This window comes from Phaenicophaeus curvirostris, chromosome Z (assembly GCF_032191515.1).
Source record: "Phaenicophaeus curvirostris isolate KB17595 chromosome Z, BPBGC_Pcur_1.0, whole genome shotgun sequence".
NCBI lineage: Eukaryota > Metazoa > Chordata > Aves > Cuculiformes > Cuculidae > Phaenicophaeus > Phaenicophaeus curvirostris.
This window is the reverse complement of record NC_091431.1, coordinates 22,958,111-22,983,109: the sequence shown is the minus strand read 5'-3', so window position 1 is coordinate 22,983,109 and position 24,999 is coordinate 22,958,111. Positions and strand designations below refer to the sequence as shown.

The 24,999-nt window shown below is 39.6% G+C and overlaps 1 protein-coding gene across 4 annotated transcripts in view; it reads right to left on the bottom strand.

Annotated features, from left to right (window-relative positions):
- The window catches only part of PIGG (phosphatidylinositol glycan anchor biosynthesis class G (EMM blood group)), an 87,950-nt gene that overhangs the window by 50,133 nt on the left and 12,818 nt on the right, over positions 1-24,999 (bottom strand). For 3 of the 4 annotated variants that reach the window (XM_069880665.1, XM_069880666.1, XM_069880667.1), the window contains exons 7-9: positions 19,032-19,249; positions 16,097-16,378; positions 5,270-5,721 (exon numbers count right to left, since the gene is read on the bottom strand). In XM_069880665.1, the coding sequence (XP_069736766.1) occupies positions 5,270-5,721; positions 16,097-16,378; positions 19,032-19,249 (952 nt within the window). Of the gene's footprint in view, positions 1-4,661; positions 4,848-5,269; positions 5,722-16,096; positions 16,379-19,031; positions 19,250-24,999 lie in introns of those variants that run through there. The other variant, XM_069880668.1, reaches the window with a different exon arrangement.

Here is a 24,999-nt window from a genome sequence, read left to right as displayed (position 1 = left end):
TTGCAAAAAAAACCCTGCTCCAGTTCATAGACTTTGCTGAAGAAACAACAAAAGGATATACAGAAAGTGAGTTCAGGTCAGTACAAGCCACCTATAGTTTCAAGATTTTTCAGCCAAGGTTGTTACAATTAGGCAGCTAAGTGCATATTAAATTAGCGTGTGTTTTCCAAAACCAAATTGCTCAACCGAGAGTCCAGTCACACAAGCATGAACATATTACTCTGATCTCAACCAAAATGTAGTGAGGTTTGCCCAAACCACAAAACTGAAAGTGAAGAACTAACAGTTTCCTGAGAGAAAATTCGTGAGTGGGGAAGGTGGAAAAAGAGAGCTTTGGCTATCTATTCTCACTGCAACAGCTCATGGCCTCTACACTTTCATACTTCCTGTATCAGAATGAAGACCAAATACATTTCCTTCCATTGATGTGACCTCACCTCACTACTGCAAATACAAGTAGAGTGTAAGGAATTATAAATGTGCACATGATTCATATTTTATGTGTATAAAGCCTTTTTAAATTGTTTACTTTCACTCTACTATGTACAATAGAATACACAGGTCACATGGTATGCTAACTTTGGGAGGAAGAACATTTGGGGATGGTTAAGTACTTTATTCCAAGGTAATATTATCAACTTCCCATACTGTTTTATCTAGTGACTTCCCTTCAAGCTGACACTGTCACTGACAGCTTCATCCCTTCCACAGTGAGCCATGTAGCAGCTCTGACACCTTCCAAGTACCAGCTCTAACCAAGATTAACAGTCAAATAAAGCTAACTGAATACTAACTAAAACGAAAACTCTGCTTCCAGGTAAACTTGCATGTACTTGCCCCACTTCATCTACTGTTTGATTTTCTTTTGCCATTTATCCCACCAAAGTTGTTTGGGTGTTTTTTTTTCCTCTTTGTAGCAGTATACAGAAAGTCTCCCTGCAAATAACAAAGAACATTTTCCTTACTTTAGCACTGCTGAATGCATCCCTAGTAGCCAAATCCCACACACTACAGGCAGATTTCTTTTCTGTGTCTTACAGCTTATATTTTTCCATGCACAAACCTGCACAACAGTCTTTCTCCCAAATGCTGAGCCCATTAAGGACTGTTCACAAAAGCAGAATATTAGTCTGAGTATGAGCACAGGTGTCTAAAAGGTCAATACCAGGGAGGAGGAAGGGGGTAGTTTGTGTATCTTAGAGACAAAACAGAAGGCCAGTTAGAAAAAGCCTGAGCAGATTTATTCTAACTCAAACTAACAGGTTTAACACGATCTAAGTAGTGCTCTAATTCCTTATTAGTAAAAAATGAGCTATTACAACATAACTATGCAAATTAAACACATATTAAAAACAGAATAAAAAAAACCTTACAGTCTAGCAATGCATTTTGGGAAGAGGAATACATGCTTTATAATAAACTCAGCTTATCATCAACTTTAAATGTATGCTGTAAGGAAAACACATCATCTCAATCTTGATCAAAACACTAGGGAAACAGACATCTCTGCCATCCTGATGTCTTGTGAAGGAGAAACTAGAAAGACGTTGAAAACTCTGACCACAGAAAACACAAGAATGCTTACCAAACAGGATTTCACAGATACTCTACAAATCACACAATACCCAAAGATTTAATTGTGTCATTGATTAATCTTTCCAAAGCCTGTCCAGTGAACCATTTCAGACCCAAGAACTTATCTACATCCCATCATTCAACTCCAGAACCTTCAAATGCTGCTATTTGGGCAATCTTTCAACCCTACAAAACAACTGACGCATATGTCAGCATGATGACATACATTGTATTATCCTGCTAGGCTAAAAACTGCTCTTATTGATTTAACTCAGGATGTAGCTCCACTGCAGCCCGATCCAATCCGGGACAGCGCTGTTAAGACTCTGCTCTTTCACCTGCTCCCTAAACACAGCAGAAGTGGTTAGACTGATGAAAAGAAGAAGGCAGCCCCAACAACATATCCTCTTAGCCTTCCATGGTACGCCATTGTGTTCCACAGTCATTTTAAAGCCCACAAAAATAGAAGTTTGCGAATCCTTACTTCTTCCTCAATCAGATTTGAAAGGAAAGTAGGTTTTCGTAAGGAATGCTTGACAATGTCAAAGAAAAAGGGAGAAAAAAAAACCCACAACCATTTATGTCTACAGCATTTCACTAGATGCAGCTACTTCCACATTTTTGTTTCAATATCAGTAGTGCTGGCATACACTCTTCCCTTCTTGCATTCCCGTTACTAAGCCAACCCATTTGCCTGTGAAGCTGGATGGTAAATCAGAGTGGGAAGTGATTCATCTGAAAGCCAAGAGTGTCTCACTCTGCCTTAGGGTTATTTTTCCAGCCACATCTACTCAATGATTTCATTTACCATACTGACAAAGCAACAGCTGTACTGGTTAAATACAAGGCCAGTGAGGGGATGAGCAACACAGCAGGTACCTTGCCTTGTAATGCAAGAACTCCTTTAAGTATACATTACAGCCCATCAAGCAGTTGTAGCCTAAGAATATAGCTACAGTACCTTTTCTCTTCCACTTGCTTCAAGACCCCAGCAAACAGATCCAATGTGAGGCTATAATTTGATGGAGAAATAGGAGTAATTCTCCTGTAAATTCTGAAGTTTTGGTTTAGATAGCTAGCTGCTGTATTTCAGCCTTACTGAAAGCATAGGCAGACAGCTTTAATAACAGGGTTGTAATGGCTCTATGAAGAAGTAACACTTCACTAACCTGACATACTTCTTCAAAGGGATGACTACTAGCTCAGTGGAAGAGCAGACAAGGTTGTTGATCTTGGCTTTAACCATTCTTTTAAAATCATCTTCCATAGCATCCCACAGGCAAACTGATGCAGCCCAGGCTAGGAAGGTGGACAACAAGGCAGACTGAAAACCAGCTCAGCGGATGAGATCACAGGACTGCGATCAGCAGCACAAAGTCCACCTGGAGGCCAGTCACTAATGATCAACCTCAGGGCCTTACACAGGCCAATGCTGTTTAACATCTTCATTAATGATATGGACTATTAGGCAGATTTCCCCCGCAGCATGCAATAAAACACTAGGAAGAGTGGTTGATAGAGTAGATGGGTCTGCTGCTATTCAGAGGCAACTCAACAGACTGGAGAAATGGCCCAACAGGAACTTTATGAAGTTCAACAAGGGGCAAGGGGCAAGTCCTGTACCTTGGAACAGACAGGCACATGCATCAGGACACACTGGAGGCTGACCATCTTTTCAGAGATGGCTCTGACCATCCTGGTGGACAGCAAGTTGATCATCAGCCAGAAATGACCCCTTGCAGCAAAGATAACCAACAGCATTGGGGGTTGCATTGTGGACAAAGTTACCAGCAGGCTGAGGAAGGTTTTGCTTCCTCTGCTCAGTCCTGGGTCCAGTTATGTGTTACCCTATGGGTACAGGGAAAAACAGAACATACTTGAGCAAGTATAGTAAAGGACTACGAAAATGATGATGCGATTGGAGCATCTGCTATACAATGGAAGTTCAAAGCACTGAAACTCCTTAGCGTCACGAAAAGAAACCAGCCTGATTGGAGGTGGAGTGTGTTAAAAATTATGAAGCCATATTCTCCTCAGTGGGAGCCAGTACAAGGACGAGGGGCAATGGACACAAATTGAAACAAAATAAATTCTATTTAAACATAAGGAAAATTCATGGGTGGAAAAGAAAACAGGTTTCCCAGAATAGTTGTGGAGTCTCCATGCTTAGAGATCAAAGGCCTGAACAATCTGTTCCAGGCTACTCTGCTTTTTTTTTTTTTTGTTATAAACCAAGAAGCTCTAGAAGCACCTGCTCTAGCTGCAGAACAGCATTCACCTGTGCTGTCTCCCCGAGTCCCCACAGCCCAAGTCTGTAACACGTTTTGCTGCTCTGTAGCCATATCTAGCACCAGGAGATTAGAGGTGGGAGCATGCTTCACCAAGACAGGATCTTTGAAAGTTAAGTCCAAGTATACACACACAATTTCTACCAGGCTGGTAACGTTTCCAATGTGTCAGAAAACATTCCTGGCGGACAACAGGAGCAACATCACATGTCTGTAACAAACACAATTATTGATCTGCAAGAATATTCTTCTTTCATGGGACTGTGGCACTAGCATACTCCAAAAAGAAAAGAGCTGACAGTCTGAAGAAGACATCTGGCTCAGGAAATTATTGAGCAAATGAATCTTTGGAAGAGATCAAATAATATCTAAACCTGCTCACATACTGGCTTAGCTTATAATGACGGAGCCTTCTACTATGCGGACTTAACACTGGGAACGTGACATTCCTTCCTCAATATCTCACCTCTCCTCAAGAGGAATGCATGGTGAAAACTTTAGTATAGAACAATTGCTATGTGATAAATTCCTTCATAACTCATGTCTTTCAGCATTCACACTTGTCACAGCAATTAGTATTTTATTTGTGAGGCTGCCAATAAGTAACATGTCTCATATTAGTTCATTCGCTCATGTAGCTATTAATGAGTGTTGAATGACATTTCATCCACATATTGCAAGATACTGGCAAGAAATCTCTATCTTACACAGCAAACCCTCCTCATCTGCTTTCTGCAAAACCCCGAGTAGTCAGTCACGAGGTATTACTTCCCTGTCCAGGAGCTGAAGCACTGAAGAAGTTCAAATATCAAGTACTTTTTAGCACTCAATAATGGGTGTAGTTCTTCACAATACTAAAAGGTAGTAAACCAAGTAGAAGCCCTTCTTCAGTATACTTCAAATTGTAAAATATTCCCTTTCTTGTAAAATCACCCTTCTTGTACACGAAAAATTCCTTCAGTTTTCTACCCATACGTCACGTGCCTGTTACAAGGAAGAATATTGCATCCAGCATCTCCTCCTGCAACTTCATAAAGTTTGCAGTTGAGCAGAACCTTTTGCCTTAATTTCAAGGGCTTAATTCTATTAAGCGATTTTTAATTTCCCAAACCAGACACTGTTGACTTATACATGGAAAATATTTACTTTTTCTCTCTGACCCTATTTAATTAAGGCCAGTTACACAGGATAAGTCATGATGCAGGGCAAGATTATAAACTATTGATAGTACACAAGGAATTACTTCTGCATAAAACAGCAGTTAAAAATTCCTTATGTTGCTGCACTGTCTACCCACTTTGCATCTCTAATACAGACGCTACAGAAATGTACACATACTTCACCAAATTAAACATATATTAATTCTTAAATAAGATAGAAAGTATGACAATAAATCAGATACCCACCTGGTCAACCAATGTCCAAAGTCTGGACGATGAGCCCACTGGACGCCTGTCTGATTCAATGATCGAAGTAGCCGACAGCAAATAAGGATGACCCATGGACTTGCTAAGCTTATCCATTTATATGATCCTTTTACAAACTCAGAGGTGTCCTTGCCCAATTTTGAACTATCTGCTGCTGATATGTCTATATGCTTGTACTGAAAGCTTTCCTTGATACTATCAAAATTTTGTTTCACAGTGGTGTTATGTCGAGGGTCACATTCTTCCAGAAAAAAATTATTTCTGCAAAGTTCCTGACACAAAGCCAAACAAAGTGTATTGATAAGAAAATACCAGGTTTGATGCTCCTCTTCTATAAAACTGCTTGCCCCCAAACTCAAAACATGGCCAGCTGTTCCAGCCAGAATCAGCACATTTATTTCTGACCAGCTGGAAGTGGACACAACTGGATTCTGCAAACAAAAAAAAACAAAAGCAGAGCAGAAAATGCGTAAAAATGTCACTTGTTTAAGCATTCATACTGTGCCTACAGTAATTTCCTCTATGAAAACAAAATAAATAGTAAGACAAGTAATTTCTATCTTGATAAGTCCCTCAAAATTATAAACCAGTTATTTTAATGTAACCTGTTTAGCAAGCATTGCAACATATACTTTTTAAAATTACATTCTGTTTATAGGGAAGAAACATCTCTATGAATAATCATTGCAACTGTACACCTTAAGGTTCCCTACCACCATGTGACAGGTTTGAAACAAGCTCTCTCTCCACTGCATATCTGTAGAAGTAAAATAGAAATCCTGCAGAAATCAAACTTGAGATATAGATAATACATAATTTTCTAAGAGCTTAAATCTTTGCTACCCATAACTCAGCACAGTGACAGATTTCACGACTCAAATTAACAGAAGTTATTCGCACACAAACTGATGGCATCCTTTAACCTTGCTTAGCTTGAAATGTATCTTTCCTCATAAAACCTACTTTAAATCTTACCCATCTATTATTTTCTCCACAAGCTCTGCCTATCTAAAACCATAACATTCTTTGTCTAATGCCCTCATTAGTTCGATTTCCTGTTCACAGCAGCTACTTGGAATTGCCTCATCATCACTGCCCTCAATGACACGGCTAAAAAGAGTGAGAGCATCTGGTTCTTGCCATAATGGCAAGATAAAGATGATCAAAAATCTTTAGTCATTAGTTGACAGGTCATTAAGAAACCACAGGCATAGCTCTGAAGAACATCATCCTGGACTTCATAATAGATAAGGGGGAAGTGACAGAGCTTAAGTATTATGGATATCCGAGGGTGTCTGTGGATCTATGCAAACTAATTAAGCAATGCTTCAGGAAAGAGTCAAAGGTGGGGGAAAGGAGAAGTCAGGAACAGGCTGAAGTCAGGGGACAAAGTGAGAGGAGGAAGGATAAAGGGCCTAGAGTCATATATAAGCAGGTGCCAGTCAGTGCACTTCTCTGAGCCCTGTGCCTGACCACTATCCTCTATCATGTCTTACTAAATCCTGTCCTAACTATCATTCTGGGAAACTGCACTCCATGGCCCACCTGCAGATACTGTAAGATATCATTGTAAGTAACTGGGACAAGCCACCTGCAGATACTGTAAGATATCACTGTAAGTAACTGGGACAAGCCTCTGTGCCAGCAACCTGAGACCACAGCAAGAAAAAGCAAATGCCAGCGACCTGAGTGGATCACAGGTCATTGGATCCACATGCCTGTAATGCCCGTGACCACAGTGAGTGAGGCTACAGACCAAAATGAGGACCACAGGCGACCAGGACAGCTGGATGGATCAGAGTGCAAGAGAGATCAAGGTGTTAGCAACTGGAAAACCAGACATGGATCACCAACCTGCATCAGAAACTGACAGGCCCAGTGTACTTATTTAAGTGTAAGAGGCCATTGATGAGAGGAATCTCTGTCTGTTTAACTTCTCCCCAGAGCCTGAGCCAGAGTTGGGGATGATGGCCCAGGCCAGGCATGCACAGCTGGGCTCCAGCAGCAAGGCAGGACAAATGCCCCAGCCCTGGAGGCCAACAGAGCCAGCACTTTAACAAATGGGGTTATACACTTGTGAAGCATTTTGGGAAACGGACTGACAAAAATAATTTACCATTTTCTCACTGATTTTTCCTCTATTAGGGAATATCAAAGAGTTTACCTTCAACTGGTATTTTGATAACCCGATAACAACTTAGAAGTGAAATCAACACCACTGCATGCCATTTTTAATTGAGAACAAAGATCTCTGAAACTACTTTCAAGTTTATTTCTTTAACTGCACACTTCAGCCATTTCATCATCCTACATCCGACATTACAGACAAACTTTATGAAACCTTTACAAACTTCAAAGAACTACCTTGAATATTTATACAGATAAATCTCAGAGAGAATATACTCACATTCAAATATGCACAGTGCACTATAATTCCTGAACTGTTTAAATAATTTGTTAGAAGAATATAGAAACTCACTCACATTAGAACAGGTCACCACAAATATCCCAGAGCATCTTAAATAAAAGTCTTACTTATATTGAAGATTTACTGACAGCAGCATACGTGGTTTTGTTCCTTAAGAAAGACAACGTATCTTGGAGAGGACAACAAGAACACTTTATGCAAGAAGCTAGTTAACACTACCTGGAATATCACTTTGAGGAAAACAATTTCTGCAAAATCAAGATTTTATAAAATATGTATGTGAAAAAATGCAGGAGGTATAGTTAAAGTTATCATCTATTCATATTACCTCGATTTATTGTGTTGTTGAAGAAATACATTACACCAAAGTCACCTCACTTAAAAAAAAAAAAAAGCATGAACAAGAAACAAACCAATAAAAAAAAATTCCCATGAAGTTACATACAACCTTAATGGGGGAGGAGGGGAAACACTGAAAAATTCAGCACAAGATTAGTCATAATCTGAAAAACTAGCCTAATCTAAGTTTACTAGCATTTGAAATTTCTTTGGTGCTCTAAAGTCCACTCCGTTTTGCTTAACACTCTACCCTGGAAAATAAATGCCATGAGCTACATTCTGAAACAAAAGGACAAGGTAGAGATATAATCTGTGCAGATACCAGAGACCATGAAATTCACAAAGCTGAGACAAGAACAGTACATGACTAAATTACAAAGTTTAAACCCCAGTAATTCCACCATGCTGAACTTCAAGACCTTGGCTAACTAAATAATGAGCAACCATATAAGCACCATCTGCTTGCAAAGCCAAAGGAATCTGAAATGAACAAAGTGAAAGAACCAGTCTTCAATAAAATTTAATCATCTTCTTTAGAAGATATAACACAAAATGTATCTAAGGATGGTTCTCCCGTATCTGGTTGCTGCCAGCACCGATACAAAAAACTGAAAAAGCAATGCATTATCAGTGGGGAACATGCAAAAGCCTCATGAAAATGATGGCATTAGTGTGAAACATAACAGTGTCAGAAATCCATATTTCTTGCCTGCTTGTCTGATCCTCTCAATTCCAATCAAGAGATAAAGAATCTACTCTGTATTGAATTCAACGGGTTAAAGTTCAATGGCATTTATTGATAAACCACATTTCAGACCAGAGGTAGTCACTACACAAGATGAAAAATTATCCTACAAATTATAATCTCCCGAGCCTTCACAATCTAAGAAATACTGAAAACAGCTTCAACAAGTTCTTCTAAATCTTTTATATATTAACTGTGCCTTAACAGGAATGACATCATTACAGTGTTGTACACAGCATAACCTAGAATTACTTTAAGTACTTCGGTTTTAGATGTAGTTTACAGGCACAGAAATTTATGTCCTACACTCATAGCTCTGTCTTGCTAGCTGCTGAACACCTCCAACCCTCTGGACTTGGCAGGCACTCCAGACACTGAAAGACTTGTATGAATCATGTTGATATCTTGGCAAACAAACTCAATACAGAATCTTTGGTTTAGAAATTAGGAAGTGCCAGGCTTTCAATTTAAGCCTATAATCTACCAAGTCAAAGTAGCTTTGAGGTTTGATGTATCAGAATTAGTAATTAGGTACAATTAGAAATTGACTTCTTTACCCTATCTTTAAACATACCTTGCCAGTACATAAACAATGAAATATATGCATTGCTGCCCATGAAATGTACATTTTCTTCCCTTCTAGGTCCAATTCCAGTTATACAGCTTCTGTATGATTGACAGTAAAGCTCTTTTTCACAGAAATTAACCATCCATGGTTAATACTTGAGGAATTTTACAACTACTTTTCAGACAAAAAAGATTATTTTCCATGCTTATCATCACTCAAAATTTAAATACTTGTCATTCTGTTTCCTTCTGATATTTGAGCTTCATGCATCCAGTCTTGACTCCCAGTGATGGTAACTCTCCTGTGACTGAGATCTACAGGCCATACTTGCTCCTACATTTTCACAGCAGCCTAGGATCACGTTTGAAAATTACTCATTCACCTCTTCTTTTTTTCCACAAATTGAAAATTGCAGAAAAAAATTTACATAAAATTTCATAAAAATGTTTTGTTGTTCACACAGAGGAGAAAAAGAAAGATTTTTTAAAAAAGAATAGGGTATTTTGAGAGAAACAGAAAAAGGGAAATTTTGTTTACATAATGAAAAAAACACTAATTCTGTACAACGAAAATTCTCAAAAGCTGTATTTAACAAGCTTTAATTTTTGTGTTGTATTTTCAAAAACAAATTGTTTGTTTGGATTTCTATCAGAATGAGGAAAAAAATTTCAACTGCTAGTAGTAAATATAATACTTAAGCCAACTAGCAAGCAATTAGAGTAAAGCTATGAACAAGAAGTTAAAAATTTTTATGGCCTTCTGGACTTTGTAAAGGGCTGCAGAACCACTTAAACCCTTAAAGAAGGGACTGGTGCTGCTAGAAACAGAAATTGGATCCTATAAATAACAGTCAGAAGGCAGATGCTAACACTGCTTGCACTGGTCTTCAGAAAATTCACGAACTTGGTAATCAGTTTCTATATTCAGCCACAGTGGAAAAAAAAGCATTACAAATGAGAAGCACTTCAGAGAATCTTTAGATGTGAACGGAAACAATTTGAAGAAAAAAGAGCTCTGAAGCCCTTAACAGGAGAGCTTATCTTAATTACTTTTAAAATACCTCCATTTTATCGTACAGCTTGAACTCAGAAAAGGCTTCCAGCTTTTTAAACTGGCAAGATCCTGATTTGGGCTTCTGCTTCCACCATCAGAGAGCAGGGCACCAGACCTCTTTCAGAAGTGGAGCCCACACACAGATGGAGACACAGAGGTCAGACATTTGGATTCAGAGATATTTTAGAGTAAGTAATATTCTCAATTGTCCTCACAGACACAGAAGGCCCTTCAAGATCAACACTCAGCATATAAAGATATCTAGACTCTCCTCCAAAGTCTACATATTCTGCTGGAAAAAGGGACAGAAGGTGGGACATGAATGTGTGTGAATTATAGTGTTTGTTTATTTGTCTCCATCAGGAAGCTAGCAATTAATTCCTTTCATAAGAAAAGCCTTTCCATCCAACTTGAGTTTTGAATACTAGGAAACATTTCGCAATTGCTGCTGTGATTACTGACAGAGCAGCTGTATTAGAAATATATAAGCCACCTGCAGGAAGTTTTTCACACCAGCAGCTGTCTATCACCAACAAGAATGAAAACATGCCAAGAATAGATGGCAATGAAAGCCATGATAACATCCCATCCAATAGATGGGAATAAAACTCAGGCCAAACTCAAAATGCTCACAACTGTCAAACAATACTTGGTAAAAGCCTACTCTGAATTTAGTAAGAGCCATGGAATAGCTGCATCTTCCTAGATTCCAGTCTTTGATGTAATAGGAAAGCTTTTTTCCTGGGTCATAAAGTCACTCCTACAGTAGTGAGTGTCACAAGGAAATTAACTCATCTCAAGGCACATAAAGATTTCTGGACACAGATACTCTTGAAGGAATTCAGTCTATCAACCTAAAAGATAAAGCTATAGCCCACTCTTATTGCTCTCAACTGTACTGAAGTTGAACATCCATAACTTCCATGTAGGTCTAGACAGTCATAATTTTTAGGTTCCTACTGTTTCCTAAAATTAGAAAAACTGGTAACAATTATGATGAAGAATTAGCTTTTCTTCCATAGCTGTGTTTATCATTGCACAGCAAGTAAATGTTGTGTTTCTACAGAATAAACTAGATTATTAATTATTATTTCAAGACCATATTCTTTTAGTTTTTCTAAGAATAATTTCTACCTCATTTACAATAAAACAAAGAAAGCTAATAAAGGCCCAATAATGGCAGAAGTTAATTGAGTGCATTTAAAGACCAACATGCCCCTAAATACCATTAGCATTTACAAACCGTACAAGACATATCAATCCGCAGATTTCTTCATTCATATTAGTTAATTTTACTTCCTTCTTTTATGTGCCTTTAAAAAAAACCTACAAAAGCATTACTAGCTTTGGAAGCAAAACAATAGCACCACTTTGACACAAAAATTGGCAGTAGCAAATTCAAACTATGATTTATGCTTACAAAGACTGTTCTTGTTCTGTCAGCTGCCACACCTGAGATGAAACTTCTTTCCCTGAATTCATTAAGATGATGTGTTAGCTGACTTGTTAGTCTATTTTAGTCTACCTAAATAATCAACAGACACACTTAAGCCTTATGAGGCTGATAAATATAAACATAAGAATGAAACACCATGTGCTATCAACTATCTTCTTTTTAGAGCACTTTCACTGAAATTAATTACACTGAAGAAAAATGAAAAGGAAGGGGAAAAAGCCATCTTCAGGAGAGAAGGGCATTACTTCTCATTCAAGGGCATTACTTTCAGTTCAATGCTTACCTCAGAAAAGCAACATTTCCAAGAAGGAATAACACAAATTCAGAAATGACAGAAAAAAATTATAAACAGGTTTGCACTCATAGGACTACCGCTACACTGTGATCACAGAGACATGGTGGGACAGCTTGTGCGACTGGAACACTGCTGTGGATGCCTATGCGTTTTTTAGAAAAAACAGGCTAGGAAGGTGAGGTGGTGGGGCTGCTCTTTATGCGAGGAAGCAACTGGAATGAGATCTGCCTAGATGCGGATGAAGAACAAGTTGAGACCTTCTGGATAAGAATCAAGGAGTAGGCTAATGTAGGGGACGCTGCTGTGGGCATCTTCTACAGGACACCTGATCAGGAAGAGGAGGTCAAGAAAGCCTTCTACAGCCCCACCACCCTGGTTCTCGTGGGGGACTTTGGCCACCCGGGTATTTGCTGTAATGACAACACAGCCAGGCCCACACAGTCCCAGAGATTCCTTAAGAGCATAGATGATAACTTCTTGATGTAAGTGGTTGAAAAGTCAAGGAGAAGAGGAGGGCTGCTGGACCTTGCACTAACAAACAAAGAAGGTCTGACTGGTGATGTGAAAGCTGGGAGCAGCCTCGGCTGCAAGGACCACAAGAGGGCAGAGCTCAGGATCCCCCACGGAAGCAGCAGGACAACAAACAGGAGTACAGAACTGGCCTTCAGGAGACCTAACTTTAGCCTCTTCAAAGGCTTACTTGGAGCAACCCCATGAGCTAGGGCTCTAGAAAGTAAGGGGGTCCAAGACAACTGGGCAATATTTAAGCACTTCTTCCTCCAGAATCAAGATTGGTACATTACTAGGAGTAAGAAATTGAAAGGAGGCAGAAGGCCTGCATGGATGAATAAGGAGCTTTTGGAAAAACTCAAGTGAAAGAAGGAAGTTTACGTAAAGTGGGAAATGGGACTAGCCACCTAGTGGAAATATAGAAATGCTGTCAGAGTATATAAGGATGGAACAAGGAAGGCTAAGGCCCACTTGGAATTAAGTCTGGCAAACAATGTCAAGGACAACAGGAAGGCCTTCTTCAAGTACCACAGCAGCAATATCCGGGAGAACATGAGCCCACTGCTGAATGAGGAGGGTGCTCTCATGATGAGGACGCAGAGAATGCAGAGTTGCTAAATACCTTCTTTGCTTTAGTCTTTACTGCTAAGGGCAGCCCTCAAAAATCCCAGGCACTGGAGGAAAGAGAGTAAGTCTGGAAAAGACTGTCCCTTGGTTGAGCTGGATCAGGTTAAAGATCATCTAGGCAAACTAGATGATAAGCCCTAATGTGATGCAGCCACAAATGCCAAGAAAGCTGTCAGATGCTATTGCTAAGCCACTCTCCATTTTCTTTGAAATATCATGGTGAACAGGAGATGCCTGAGAACTGGGGAAAAAACAGCATCGCTCCAGTCTTCCAAAAGGAGGACCCAGAAAACTACAGGGCAGTCAGCCTCACCTCCATCCCTGGAAAGGTGATAGAATAACTCATTCTGGATGTCATCTCCAAGCACCTGGAGGAAAAGAAGGTTATCAGTAGTGGTCAACGTGCATCGACCAAGGGAAATTCATGCTTGACCGACCTAGCCTTTTGCAATGGCAGAACTGGCTGGGTAAATGAGGGGAAAGCATTGGATGTTGTCTGCCTCAACTTCAGCAAGGCTTTTGACGCTGTCTCACATAACATCCTCCTAAGTAAGATTAGGAAGCGTGACTTAGGTGAGTGGACAGTGAGGTGGATTGGAAACTGGCTGGATGGCAGAACTTAGAAGGCTGTCAACAGCACTGTAAAGTCTAGTTGGAAGCCTGGGGCCAGTGGTGCTCCCCAGGGGTCAGCACTGAGCCCAGTCTTGTTTAACACATTCATTACTAACCTGGATGAGGGGGCAGAGCATACCCTCAGCCAGTTTGCTGATGATACCAAACTGGGAGGAGTGGCTGCTACACTGCAAGGCTGTGCCGCCATTCAGCAAGAACTGGACAGAATAAAGATTTAGGCGTATAGGAACTTACAAATGTAAGTTCAATAAAGGCAAGTGCAGAGTCCTGTACATAGGGAGGAATAACCACATGCATCAGCACAGGTTAGGGGCTGACCTACTGGAAAGCAGCTCTGCAGAAAAGGACCTGAAAGTCTGGTGGGCAACAAGAAAACCATAAGCCAGCAATGTGCCCTAATAGCCTAGAAGGCCAATGGCATCCTCAGGTGCACTAACAGTGTAGCAAGCAGCTAGGTCATCCTTCCCCTCTACACCACACTAGTGAGGCCACATCTAGAGCGGTGCATCCAGTTCTGGGCTCCTCAGTTTAAGAAAGACAAGCAACCACTGGAAAAGAGTCCAGCGGAGGGCCACAAAGTGAGCTCAGTCTGCTTAGCCTGGAGAAAAGAAGACTGAGAGGGGATCTTATCAATGCTTACATATATCTGAAGGGTGTGTGTCAAGAGGATGGGGCCAGAGTCTTCTCAACAGTGCCCAGTGATAAGCCAAGGAATGATGGGCACAAAGGGGAAAGCAGGAAGCCCCACTTGAACGTGATTAAACATTTCTTTACAGTGAGTGTGATATAGCACTGGAACAGGCTGCCCAGGGAGGTTGTGGAGTCTCCTTCTCTGGACATACTCAACACCCACCTGGATATGTTCCTGCGCAACCTGCTGAAGGTGAACCTGATTTAACGGGGGGGGTTGGACTAGATGATCTCCAGAGACCCCTTCCCGTCCCTACCGTTTGGTGATACTGTGGTAGTTTGAATCATAAAAATCAACAGTGTTAGTTAAAATTCAAATCCGTAATTAAGCTCAGGAAATACAGCATGTGGCTGCACAGAGTGCAATATTAATCTACACTCAGGAGCAGTAAATATTTTGAATTATAGGAAACACAGCAGTTATCAAATGTTTCCTTAAGTGAGAAAGTTTGCTTTTTATCTTGAAGGTATATGTCATCATATCATTAAAGCAATATACTTGCCACAAGCTATCACACACTAAAAAAAGACACTAAAACCCCAAGTGTAATTCAAAGAATCCCAGACTGACAAAGGACTGTACTGCACGGAGGATGCACCATTGAAAAGAGCACAATGATCATTAAAATTACTGAATTTCAGAGCCCTTTGAAAGATATGACTAAGGAGCACCAGAAAAAAAAAACCAGCTAGAGGCTGATTTTATGGTGTGACTAACAGTTCTTGGCATACTAAGTTTCATAGTGAAAGAAGAACAGGACATTGCAAATTCTCTTTCCTTGGAATTCCCTGAATTTTATTCAATATAACAATAAAACTTATCAAGTATTTTAAAGAAGGTAACTACTTGCACAACATTACTGAGCACATCAAAGACTGCAAAAAGCTCAATCTTAAACTTAAAAGTTTTTTTTAAAAAAAAAAGTTTAAAAGCAGAAGAGACATTAATTTCGCTCCTCTGTTACTTTCGAAACTATTTTTAAAAAAGCATTAAGAAAATCAATATAAGAAAGGGTACTGGCAAAGCATTTTCTTGTGTGTCTCAGAGCACTTACATCTATGGTATTTGGGAAAGAACAGATAATCCCCAGCGCATGTAGTTGCAAAATATCATACATCTTGATTAAAGTGCAATTGTGAAACTTCAGTGTGTAACAGCATAAAACTAGCACCCAGCATAACTGTTTCTGGTCTCATAAAGTGAACTGCAAAATATATTACACTAATTAGAATGCTTCTTAAAGTAATGTGAAAACAAGCACTTCTATGACCTTCATCACAGTAATTGGTATCATGTCACAGTGAATATACCACATTTCCATTACAATTTAGAATTATTCAAGTTATATTACAAAGTAACAATTTATTTAAGAACAGAGAGAGAAAACTTTTATAAAGCTTCATCTGAAAGTACACCAAAAGTAGCAAAACATTTTGAACCGTAATCAATGCATGCTCTCACCTTCAGTGGAGGTCTAGAATTCTCAAAGATCTTTGCAATGGCAGAAAAAATACCACACATGAGTGCAGAAATCAGCATCATCACTCCAACTGCTGTTAGCCAGGACATACTGCAGAAATAGCATAAGCTTTCTGCCGATGTGCATACAATGACGTGAACCGCACACAGCATCAGACACATGAGGTAAAACAGCAGAGAGAATAAGGGAGGGGAGAGAGGCACTTCAAATTCTGCCCGGCTGCTCAAGGCTTTTGGAACACTGAGCAAAAGCAGCAGCAGAACCTAATAAGAAATAGAAAATTAATATTTAAAGAACTGAGGTCAGCTAAAATACACAGCAACAATTCACACAAAAAAAAAATCACACTGTTGTCATCCATATCACTCTGCTAGTGTACATATTCATCAAAAAACACCCCGTGAAGAACTACGTTGGATTTTTTGACTCAAGTAAGTTATTACCATGTAAATGGGAATATTAAAGATTGTGGTTTCATTTATTAAGCACTTGGATGCCTAAGTTACCAGACTTTAATAAAGTTACCTCCTCACTTGGGGTAACTGATCACATGCATGACCTTCATTACCTGCAAAAATAAGAGCTTTAACTTTAACGTTAAACTAGTTCCTAAGCAAACAAATTTGACCCACTGTCACCCGTAAATGCCTGAAGTTACATAAACACTCTGCCAAAGGCCATTTATCTCACTATGTCTGACATACACATATACAGACATCCTGCAGAGTTAAATAGCTTCCCAAATCGTGAAAGGGATCTCTGGAGATCTCATACAATCACACAAGTTTATGCGGCATTTCAAGCTTACGAATTCTCCAACTATTTATTTTTTTTAGCTCTCCTCATGATAATTCCATTTATTAGTTTCACTTTTGCTTTATTCTAACTTGTACACAAATCAGGCAGAATTCCAAATCTCCTCTCAGGTAACTGTAGCAGTGGAGATGAGTAATATCATGAATAATTTCTGCTACTCATGTATAAACCTTCACAAGTAATGGAAAAATTGAGCCACAAGTTAAAATGCTTTGCAAGGGGCCCATATGGAGCTACGACTAGACTGAGCTCAGCCAGCTACTGCTAGGCCAAGATTAGAATAAATCAAAATAAAAATAACTATATCAAGCATTTGCCAACCTATAATCTTTCGCTGCCACTTGTGGAAAATTCTGCCTAAAATTTCTCACACATTACAGTGAGGTAGAGCAAAATAGACCAAAAAAATCCAATGCATTGCAGTAGTCATCTCTCTTCTTAATATTCTACTTCATGCAGTTCACTTGGTTATGAAAATATGAGGTCTGAAAGTATCTGGCTTAGGTCTTACCTTTAACACAGCACGTACAATTAAAACAAAGACAGCACTCATGATAGGAAAATGCTCTAATTCTAGCCATCTACAAATCTAGATTTAGCTCTTTTGAGCAAATGCACTTTCATCAATTGATATCACAGAGGTATTCTCCTCATGTGAAATATGAGACAAATGCCATTTACAGCATGGTATAGCTTGAAGTCACCTGCAAGATTTCCTGCCTTTATTTAATCAGTGACAAAAAGATTTTACAAAGCAAAGTAGATTCAAGTACCGCACTGAACTAAAAACTCCAGTAGTTTTGCACTATTACAGTGAACTAGGTCTTGTCAACCAAAATTTTCATAGTCAGTAGCTGCATGTTTGTTTTGACGAAGGCCTGTTGAATAAATAACCAAGTTTTGTAGAAACAGAAAGTACCTACAATTGCATTCCAGAAACAAAAAAAGAAATCCAAAGTTACTTTGAGTCCAAAGTAACTGTCAAGAGCTTGAATGCACATGTTCCTAAAACAAAGGAACAGAAAACAAGATACTGCAGCTTCATGCTTAGCTTTGTCTGCCTCCAGATTTCCCACCTGTAGAGAAAGAAAAGAGCCTACTATCTCAGTCTCCTGAGGCTGTTGTGAACTAATTCCTGCAAAGTGGTCAGCTGTGTGATTAATCCCACTGAGCTGCCTACCAGAAAGCCATTTCAGATGCATTCTGTACACAACAAACAGCACATCTGAGATGAGGCATAGAGCCCTGCCAGGACAAAGGAGAATCAAACACTAAATAGCTGTTCATTTAGCGTTATCCATTCAAGGCCCCCAGTGCTACAGCAATTAGTCTTGTAGAGCATCACACACGCGTAAGGACTAAATTAAGCTTTGTTGTTGGTATTTCCATACTAGGGAACAACTCTTACAAAAGCTGACACTTGTGTCATCCAAAACATCAGTGTAAGCTTCTGTACATAAAAGTTCAGTGTCCAGGTATGGTATCCCTTTAGCATTACAACAAAAGCGTTATCATACAGGTTATTTCCAGCATTTGAGATGTGGCCAGAATACCAATTGCAGAGAACCACTTAAAATTCCAGATACGGGATATCTTACCTTTATTCGTACACAAGATATGAAAACGGCAACCCAGCATCTTACAGACAGTATTTATTTCAGGGCTCTACACCTATCAGTACGAAGAACAATTCCTCAAATTGTGAAAACTGCCCACACAAGGTACTGCCTGTTGTGAGCAGCTACACTCACTGTTAGATAAACAGGTAGGAGTTCGTTTCCTAGATTTATTTCTTTTAATGCAATCAGGCTACTCAAAAAGTAGAAGGCTAACTAATATGGTGGCAACTTAAGCTGTAGTACATCTGCATATTTACTGTAACGAGTTACAGCAAACATAAGTAACTGATAACAAAATCTCTCAAAGGTAAGTTAGGTTTTAAAAAGAGTATCAGCCTCATCCAAGCATAAAGTCAGCTAATTCTAAGAGTTTATCTTCAGTAATTCTAAAGACCAGTCATAGTATATGCTAAGCAGTCAAAACCCAGAAATGTTTATGTTTGTGGACTTAGCTTTTTCACAGAACGATGTGTTTTCATACCTCCATAATGATCACAGTTCCCACCATCATCGAATACATGTCGTATTGTGCCACTTGTTTGCTTAGTGAAGAACTCAGAGTCTTCAGGGCCTCCAAATATTGCTTCAGGACCTTTTTGCCAAGATTTAAGAGTATTTCTGAATCATTCCCCTCTAAATACAGTTTGATCCAATTGCCATGGGATTTTTCTGCTATCTTAAAATGTTCATATCCAGGATCTAAGAAGAAGGGAGGTGGAAGAACAGAAGACAGGCAAGACGATCCATGAACAAAGTAAGATTATATGTGATCAGATTTTTATATTTGCTTGTATAGTATAAGAAAAATTGCTATGGGGGTCAAAATTTTTTTCACATCTGGAAAGTTACATTACTTCCCCACAGCACAACCACAATGAGCCAGTTACTCAGAATGAAAGCAGTTAATCCCAAATCAGATAAAACATGAAGACCTTCAAAACTGACAAATGTATTAAAACACCCATTTACTCTTACAGAAGGTTTCCAGGACAAAGTTATTCAAATGCTTTCAATCCTGAAAAAAGTAATGTTTTCCATTGGAATCACTCATTTTTCAGGTCACATTGTACAAACCAAATGGAAAGCCATCAATTAGCTGATCGCTGGAGGAAACACTAAGCAGCACACATACATATTAGGGAACCTCTTTTTGCTGCAAAGCTAATGAGAGACAGTTGGTAACATAAATTTAAACACACAAGACATTAGATTTTGAAGCAGCAGTATAAAAGTATAACAGGTAAAGTGCACAATTTGGCCTTAGGCATTTGGACTACAAAGCTGGTGCAAAGAAATCATTATCAGTGAAACTTAGTAATTTCACTACAGTGTAACAAGGATGGCCCACAGTCTAGCTTGACAAAAAAAGAGAGAAAACCCAATGCTCCCTCCAACCTATGGAAGCAAGACTCTTGTGGCAGAAGGTGATTTCATGACGGCCTCTCTATATCTAAAAAACCTCTGACTTGAAGAAAAATAAACAAAAACCAAAATGAAAAAAAACCCAAACCAAAAGAACAAAAATAATAAAGAAAAACTGGTGGGATGGGAAACAACCTCCATAACACACATCTGTTGTCTATCCCTAGGTATGCAGAAATGTATTTTTTAATAAGTCTTCTCACAAATATATGTGTAAACAGGATTGCAGGTGAACACCAACAACATATTAATACTGTGATCTGCTTTCAGAACTGGGGAAGAGGACAAGACTAACCCTAGTCTATGTCCCTGAAGGAAGCAATTTTAAATCAACATCTTACATTTCACAAATAAGGAAGCATTGAATTCTGTGGGTTCAGGTTCTCATGTAAGTCTGCTTTTCAGTATAAAACAGAGACATTACAGTTTATTTTCTTGCAATCCTTGCCTTCTTAGCTAAATTCAAGAAAAAACATTTGCTGTACAGTTTCAGATGACAAGGATTAAAGCAATGACTGAAGTAAGTTTGACGTCACAAAGACTTACACTATGGCTAGTTTTTACTCCTGGTAACAGTGTACCAGACTTGGAAATAAAACAGCATGTTCTTCGTGAAGCCTTTCCAGCAAAAGTACATTCTTAAATCCATAAATATTTTAATGTTATTTCAAGTGAATGAAGATGAATGAAGTATTTCTATTCACAATTCCTGTAGAGTTATGAAAGAACTGTGCTTACCATCTGTATATCTCTTACCACTACAAGACACTTCATGTTCTGTTAGAGGTTGAATTTAAAATAAGAATTTTAGAAAGCAATTTTTAACTTACAATGTCCAGTCTGGTCTCCTGTTCTAAAAGACTGATCCTACTATGCAGGAGGCTTGCAGGTATCTGCTAGCAGTATAATTCAGCCAGGAGCAAACACTTCCATATCAAGATATGTGCCGGTGCACATACATAAAGACTTTCATTTTCCTACTGTAGTTCTTTGAACAGCGAATCCCTATAAAGTTCCTCTTTTAGTGTTCTTGAAATAAGTGTTAAATAGTCACACTTCTAAGGAAATCCAGAAAGGATCATCTAAAATGAGCTTTAATGAAATTAAGATTTGACATGACACTGTCTCATTAAACAGAGCACTGAAACGAGTTCAAGTTATATTTTGAAATTTAAACTAACTGTTTCCACATCATCTGCTCCTGTTCTGCTACCTTTTCATGCTTTTTGCCCAGTCTCCCACTTCATTCCTTCTGGCATTCTTGTTTCGCTCTCATCTACCTCCTCCCGTGTTACTGTCCACCAACCCATGCCCATGGTATGAAATATGACTGTTCAGTCAAATCCATATTTATATCTTCGACTTAAAGATTACGCAGAAAGGAATAAAGAGCCACGACTACCAAGTTTCCTTTGATAACCACAGTAGTAATTATTCAGTGACACACTTTTAGGCATCAAGTATAAAATGAGACAGGTCATAGAGTCTGGATTATTGGAGAAGCAATTTGGTAACTTACAGGCAACATTTGCAAGTCATTCCTGTATGAGATACTCACAAAATAAGTTGAACTTGAGGCAAAACCCCAAGCAAGTTTGCGCAGTTACAGGTTTCCCTAAAAACTGGCAATGGTTTATTTGCATAGCATTACAGAATTTTCTGCTTTGGCCTCCCTCCAATACTATCACAAGCAAACAGCTATGCTTTCCAAGCATCTGTTTGATAGCAGTTCCACTTAGTTCCAGTCACAGGCAGCAATCATTTAAAAAAAAATTAGATAAGAAAAGAATGGATAATGTAAAAGTGCCTTCTCCAGTTTCAGTATATAAATCTCCCAGTAAGGCCACACCTCAAATATTGTGTTCAGTTTTGGCGCCCTCACTACAAGAAAGATATTGAGGTCCTTGAGCATGTCCAGAAAAGAGCAATGAAGCTGGTGACGGGGCAGGAGCTCAAGTCTTATGAGGAGCAGCTGAGGGAACTAGGGCTGTTCACCCTGGAGAAGAAGAGGCTGAGGGGAGACCTTATTGCTCTCTGCAACTACTTGAAAGGAGGTTGTAGCGAGGTGGGCGTTGGCCTCTCCTCCCAAGTAACAGGTGATAGGACAAGAGGGAATGGACTTCTGCATCAGCGGAAGTTTAGACCAGACATTGGGAAAAATTTCTTCACAGAAAGGGTTATCAAGCAGAGGAACAGGCTGCTCAGGGAGGTGGTTGAGTCACCATCCCTGGAGGTGTTTAAAAAGCAGGTAGATGAGGTGCTTGGAGTATGATTTAGTGGTGGACAGCTACAGTTGTAGTTGACGATTTCAAAGGTCTTTTCCAACCTAATGATTCTATGATACTATGAACTTCGAGTGTCCAGGTAGCCCACTGATAAAAATGAAAGGCTCAGAACAGAGTGAGTTAGAGAACATTGCTCAGAACTGTGTCCACTCAGGTCTTGAATATCTCCAGATGTAGAGATTTCACAAACTCTCTGGTCAACTCACTCCAGTGTTTGACTGTCCTTACTCTCCTTTAAATAAAATTTCCTGTATATCAATTTATGTCCACTGTCTCCTGTCCACTGGGTACCACAAAGCAGAGACTGGTTCAGCTTTCCTTATCCCCCACCATCGCATAATATACACATCAATAAGATCCCAGCTGAATCTACTCCTATCCAAGCTGAGTAGGCCTAGCACCCTCAGCCCCTTCTTGCATGACAGATGTCCCAACCCCTTCATCACCTTCACTGCACTTCGGTACACTCACTATGCTATAGCCATGTCTGTCTTGTACTGGGAAGTGAAGAACCGAACCCAACCCAGGACCTCACCACAGCTGAGAAAAAAGGAAGAATTGACCTGCTGATGACTCTCCTCCTAATGCAGCCCTGGAAGCTGATGGCTTTCCTTCCACAAGGGACTATTGCTAGCAGATATTCACCTCGGCATATTCCAGGACCCCTTGTCCTTCTCTACTAAGCTGTTTTCCAGCCAGTCAGCCCCCGATTAGCACTGGCACATGGAATTATTTATCCCCAGGTGTGGGATTCAGTGTTTCCCTCTGCTGAATTTTAAGAGGTTCCTGTTAGCCCTTTTCTCCAACCTGTTGACATGTCTCTGAATAGCAGCACACCCACTGACATTATCAACCACTCCTCTCAGTTTTGTAATGTGTTGAGACTTGCTGAGGGAGCACTCTTGTCTCATAGTCCAGGTCATTAATGAAGACATTAAATAGTACCAGCCCCAGTGTCAAGCCCTAGGGTTAATCACTAGCAACAGACCTCGAGGTGAATGCTGATCACAGTCCTGTAAGACCAGAAGCTGAGCCCCTTTTTGGTCCCCCTTTTGGTCCAGTTTTCTAGTCTGGACTGTAACAATGTGGTAGGAGCACCATATGGTTGGACTCGATGATCCGGTGGGTCTCTTCCAACCTGGTTGTTCTATGATTCTATGAGAACCACAGACTAACAGAGGGCTTCCTCAAATTGACTGAAGATCTTGCCTACCAATTCCTCCCAAAAAGACTGTCTGTAGCAGACACCCATAACAACATTGCCCATGATGGTCTGTCCATTAATCCTGACCTATAAGTCCTCGATGGTTTCACCACCCACTTCCAGACAGAGCTCCAAGCACTGCTCCTGCTCTTTTACATAAAGGGCAAGTCTATCTCCTCACCTTCCCAACTTAGAATCATAGAATGGTTTGGATTGGAAGGGAACGTACCTTTGAAGATCATCTAAGCCACCCTCAACACCATGGGCAGGGTCATCTTTCAGTAGATCAGTACTTGTTACCAGTTTCTACTTGGACATTGAGCCATTTACATGGCCATACAACCAATTTCTTATCCATCCATTCATCAAACCCACATCTCTCTAATACAGCTGCAAGAATGCTGATGAAAGCCATATCAAAGGCCTTACAGAAGTTGAGATAGATGACATCTGCAGCTTTTCTCCTGTTCAGTGATGTTGTTATTCCACCATAGAAGGATGCCAGTTTAGCCAAGAAAAATTTGCCTTTGGAGAAGCAATGTTGGCTGTCTCTAATCACCTCCCTGTCTTCCATGTGTTTTCACATGTCTTCCAAGAGAATTTGTTCCACGATCCTACCAGACAAAGAGGTGAGGCTGACTGGTCAGTAGCTCCCAGGGTCCGCCTTTTTACCATTTTTAAAAATGGGCATACTTCTTAAAGATTAAACCAATTACTGAATACAATGACTTCTTTGCAAGATAATCCCTTCCCTATCATGACAGACACGCATACATGTGCATGTGCCTATAGTATGATAAGTGAGATGGTATTTATTTTCCCTTAGAAGCCACCCAAAATAAAGGGCCATTCATGAATGCTTTTACGTTATAAGCAGTATTAGTCACCAACTTATTGATATTTTCTTTAGTATCTCTAGGGCCTAAAGTATCCACATCAATCAAACATAATACTAACAAACAGCACATCTCTTCTCCCTGCCAATCTTAATCATCCTGATCAAAGCACTAAGCTATAGCCTTGAACATCTAGGACCCTTTCAGAAAAACAAGATCTTCTAAGAAGTTTACAGCAATGGGAAGAAGTCACCTTAAGACCACGCAAAAATAAAAAGCTACCATTACTTGATTCTAGTTCCACATTACTGAGACCCTCCATTACTAAAAGGGAGAGAAGTTCATGATAGATGCTTTGCCCCTCCAACTCCTTTCCAGGAAGACAGCACCTCTAATAGCAGTTTGCAGTCACAAGCAAGTAGCACTAAAATTTCTAACATTCTGCCCTAAGGAATCTTGTTATCTTTTCTCAGATGAAATCTACGAGTTGACATTAATCTGTTCCCCAAGAAAATAAAATGAAAGTGTAGATACAAACCAGAAGATGGTAGAAAGTCAGTCTGTTTCACTAGTGCTTGTAGAAACACTGACAGATGGATCTTTATGTTGGAAATTTCAGTAACAACCATATCCTGAACTGCACCAACATGACAGGTTTCCTCGCTTGACACAAATGAGTTAAGTGAGGAAATCTCTTCAGAA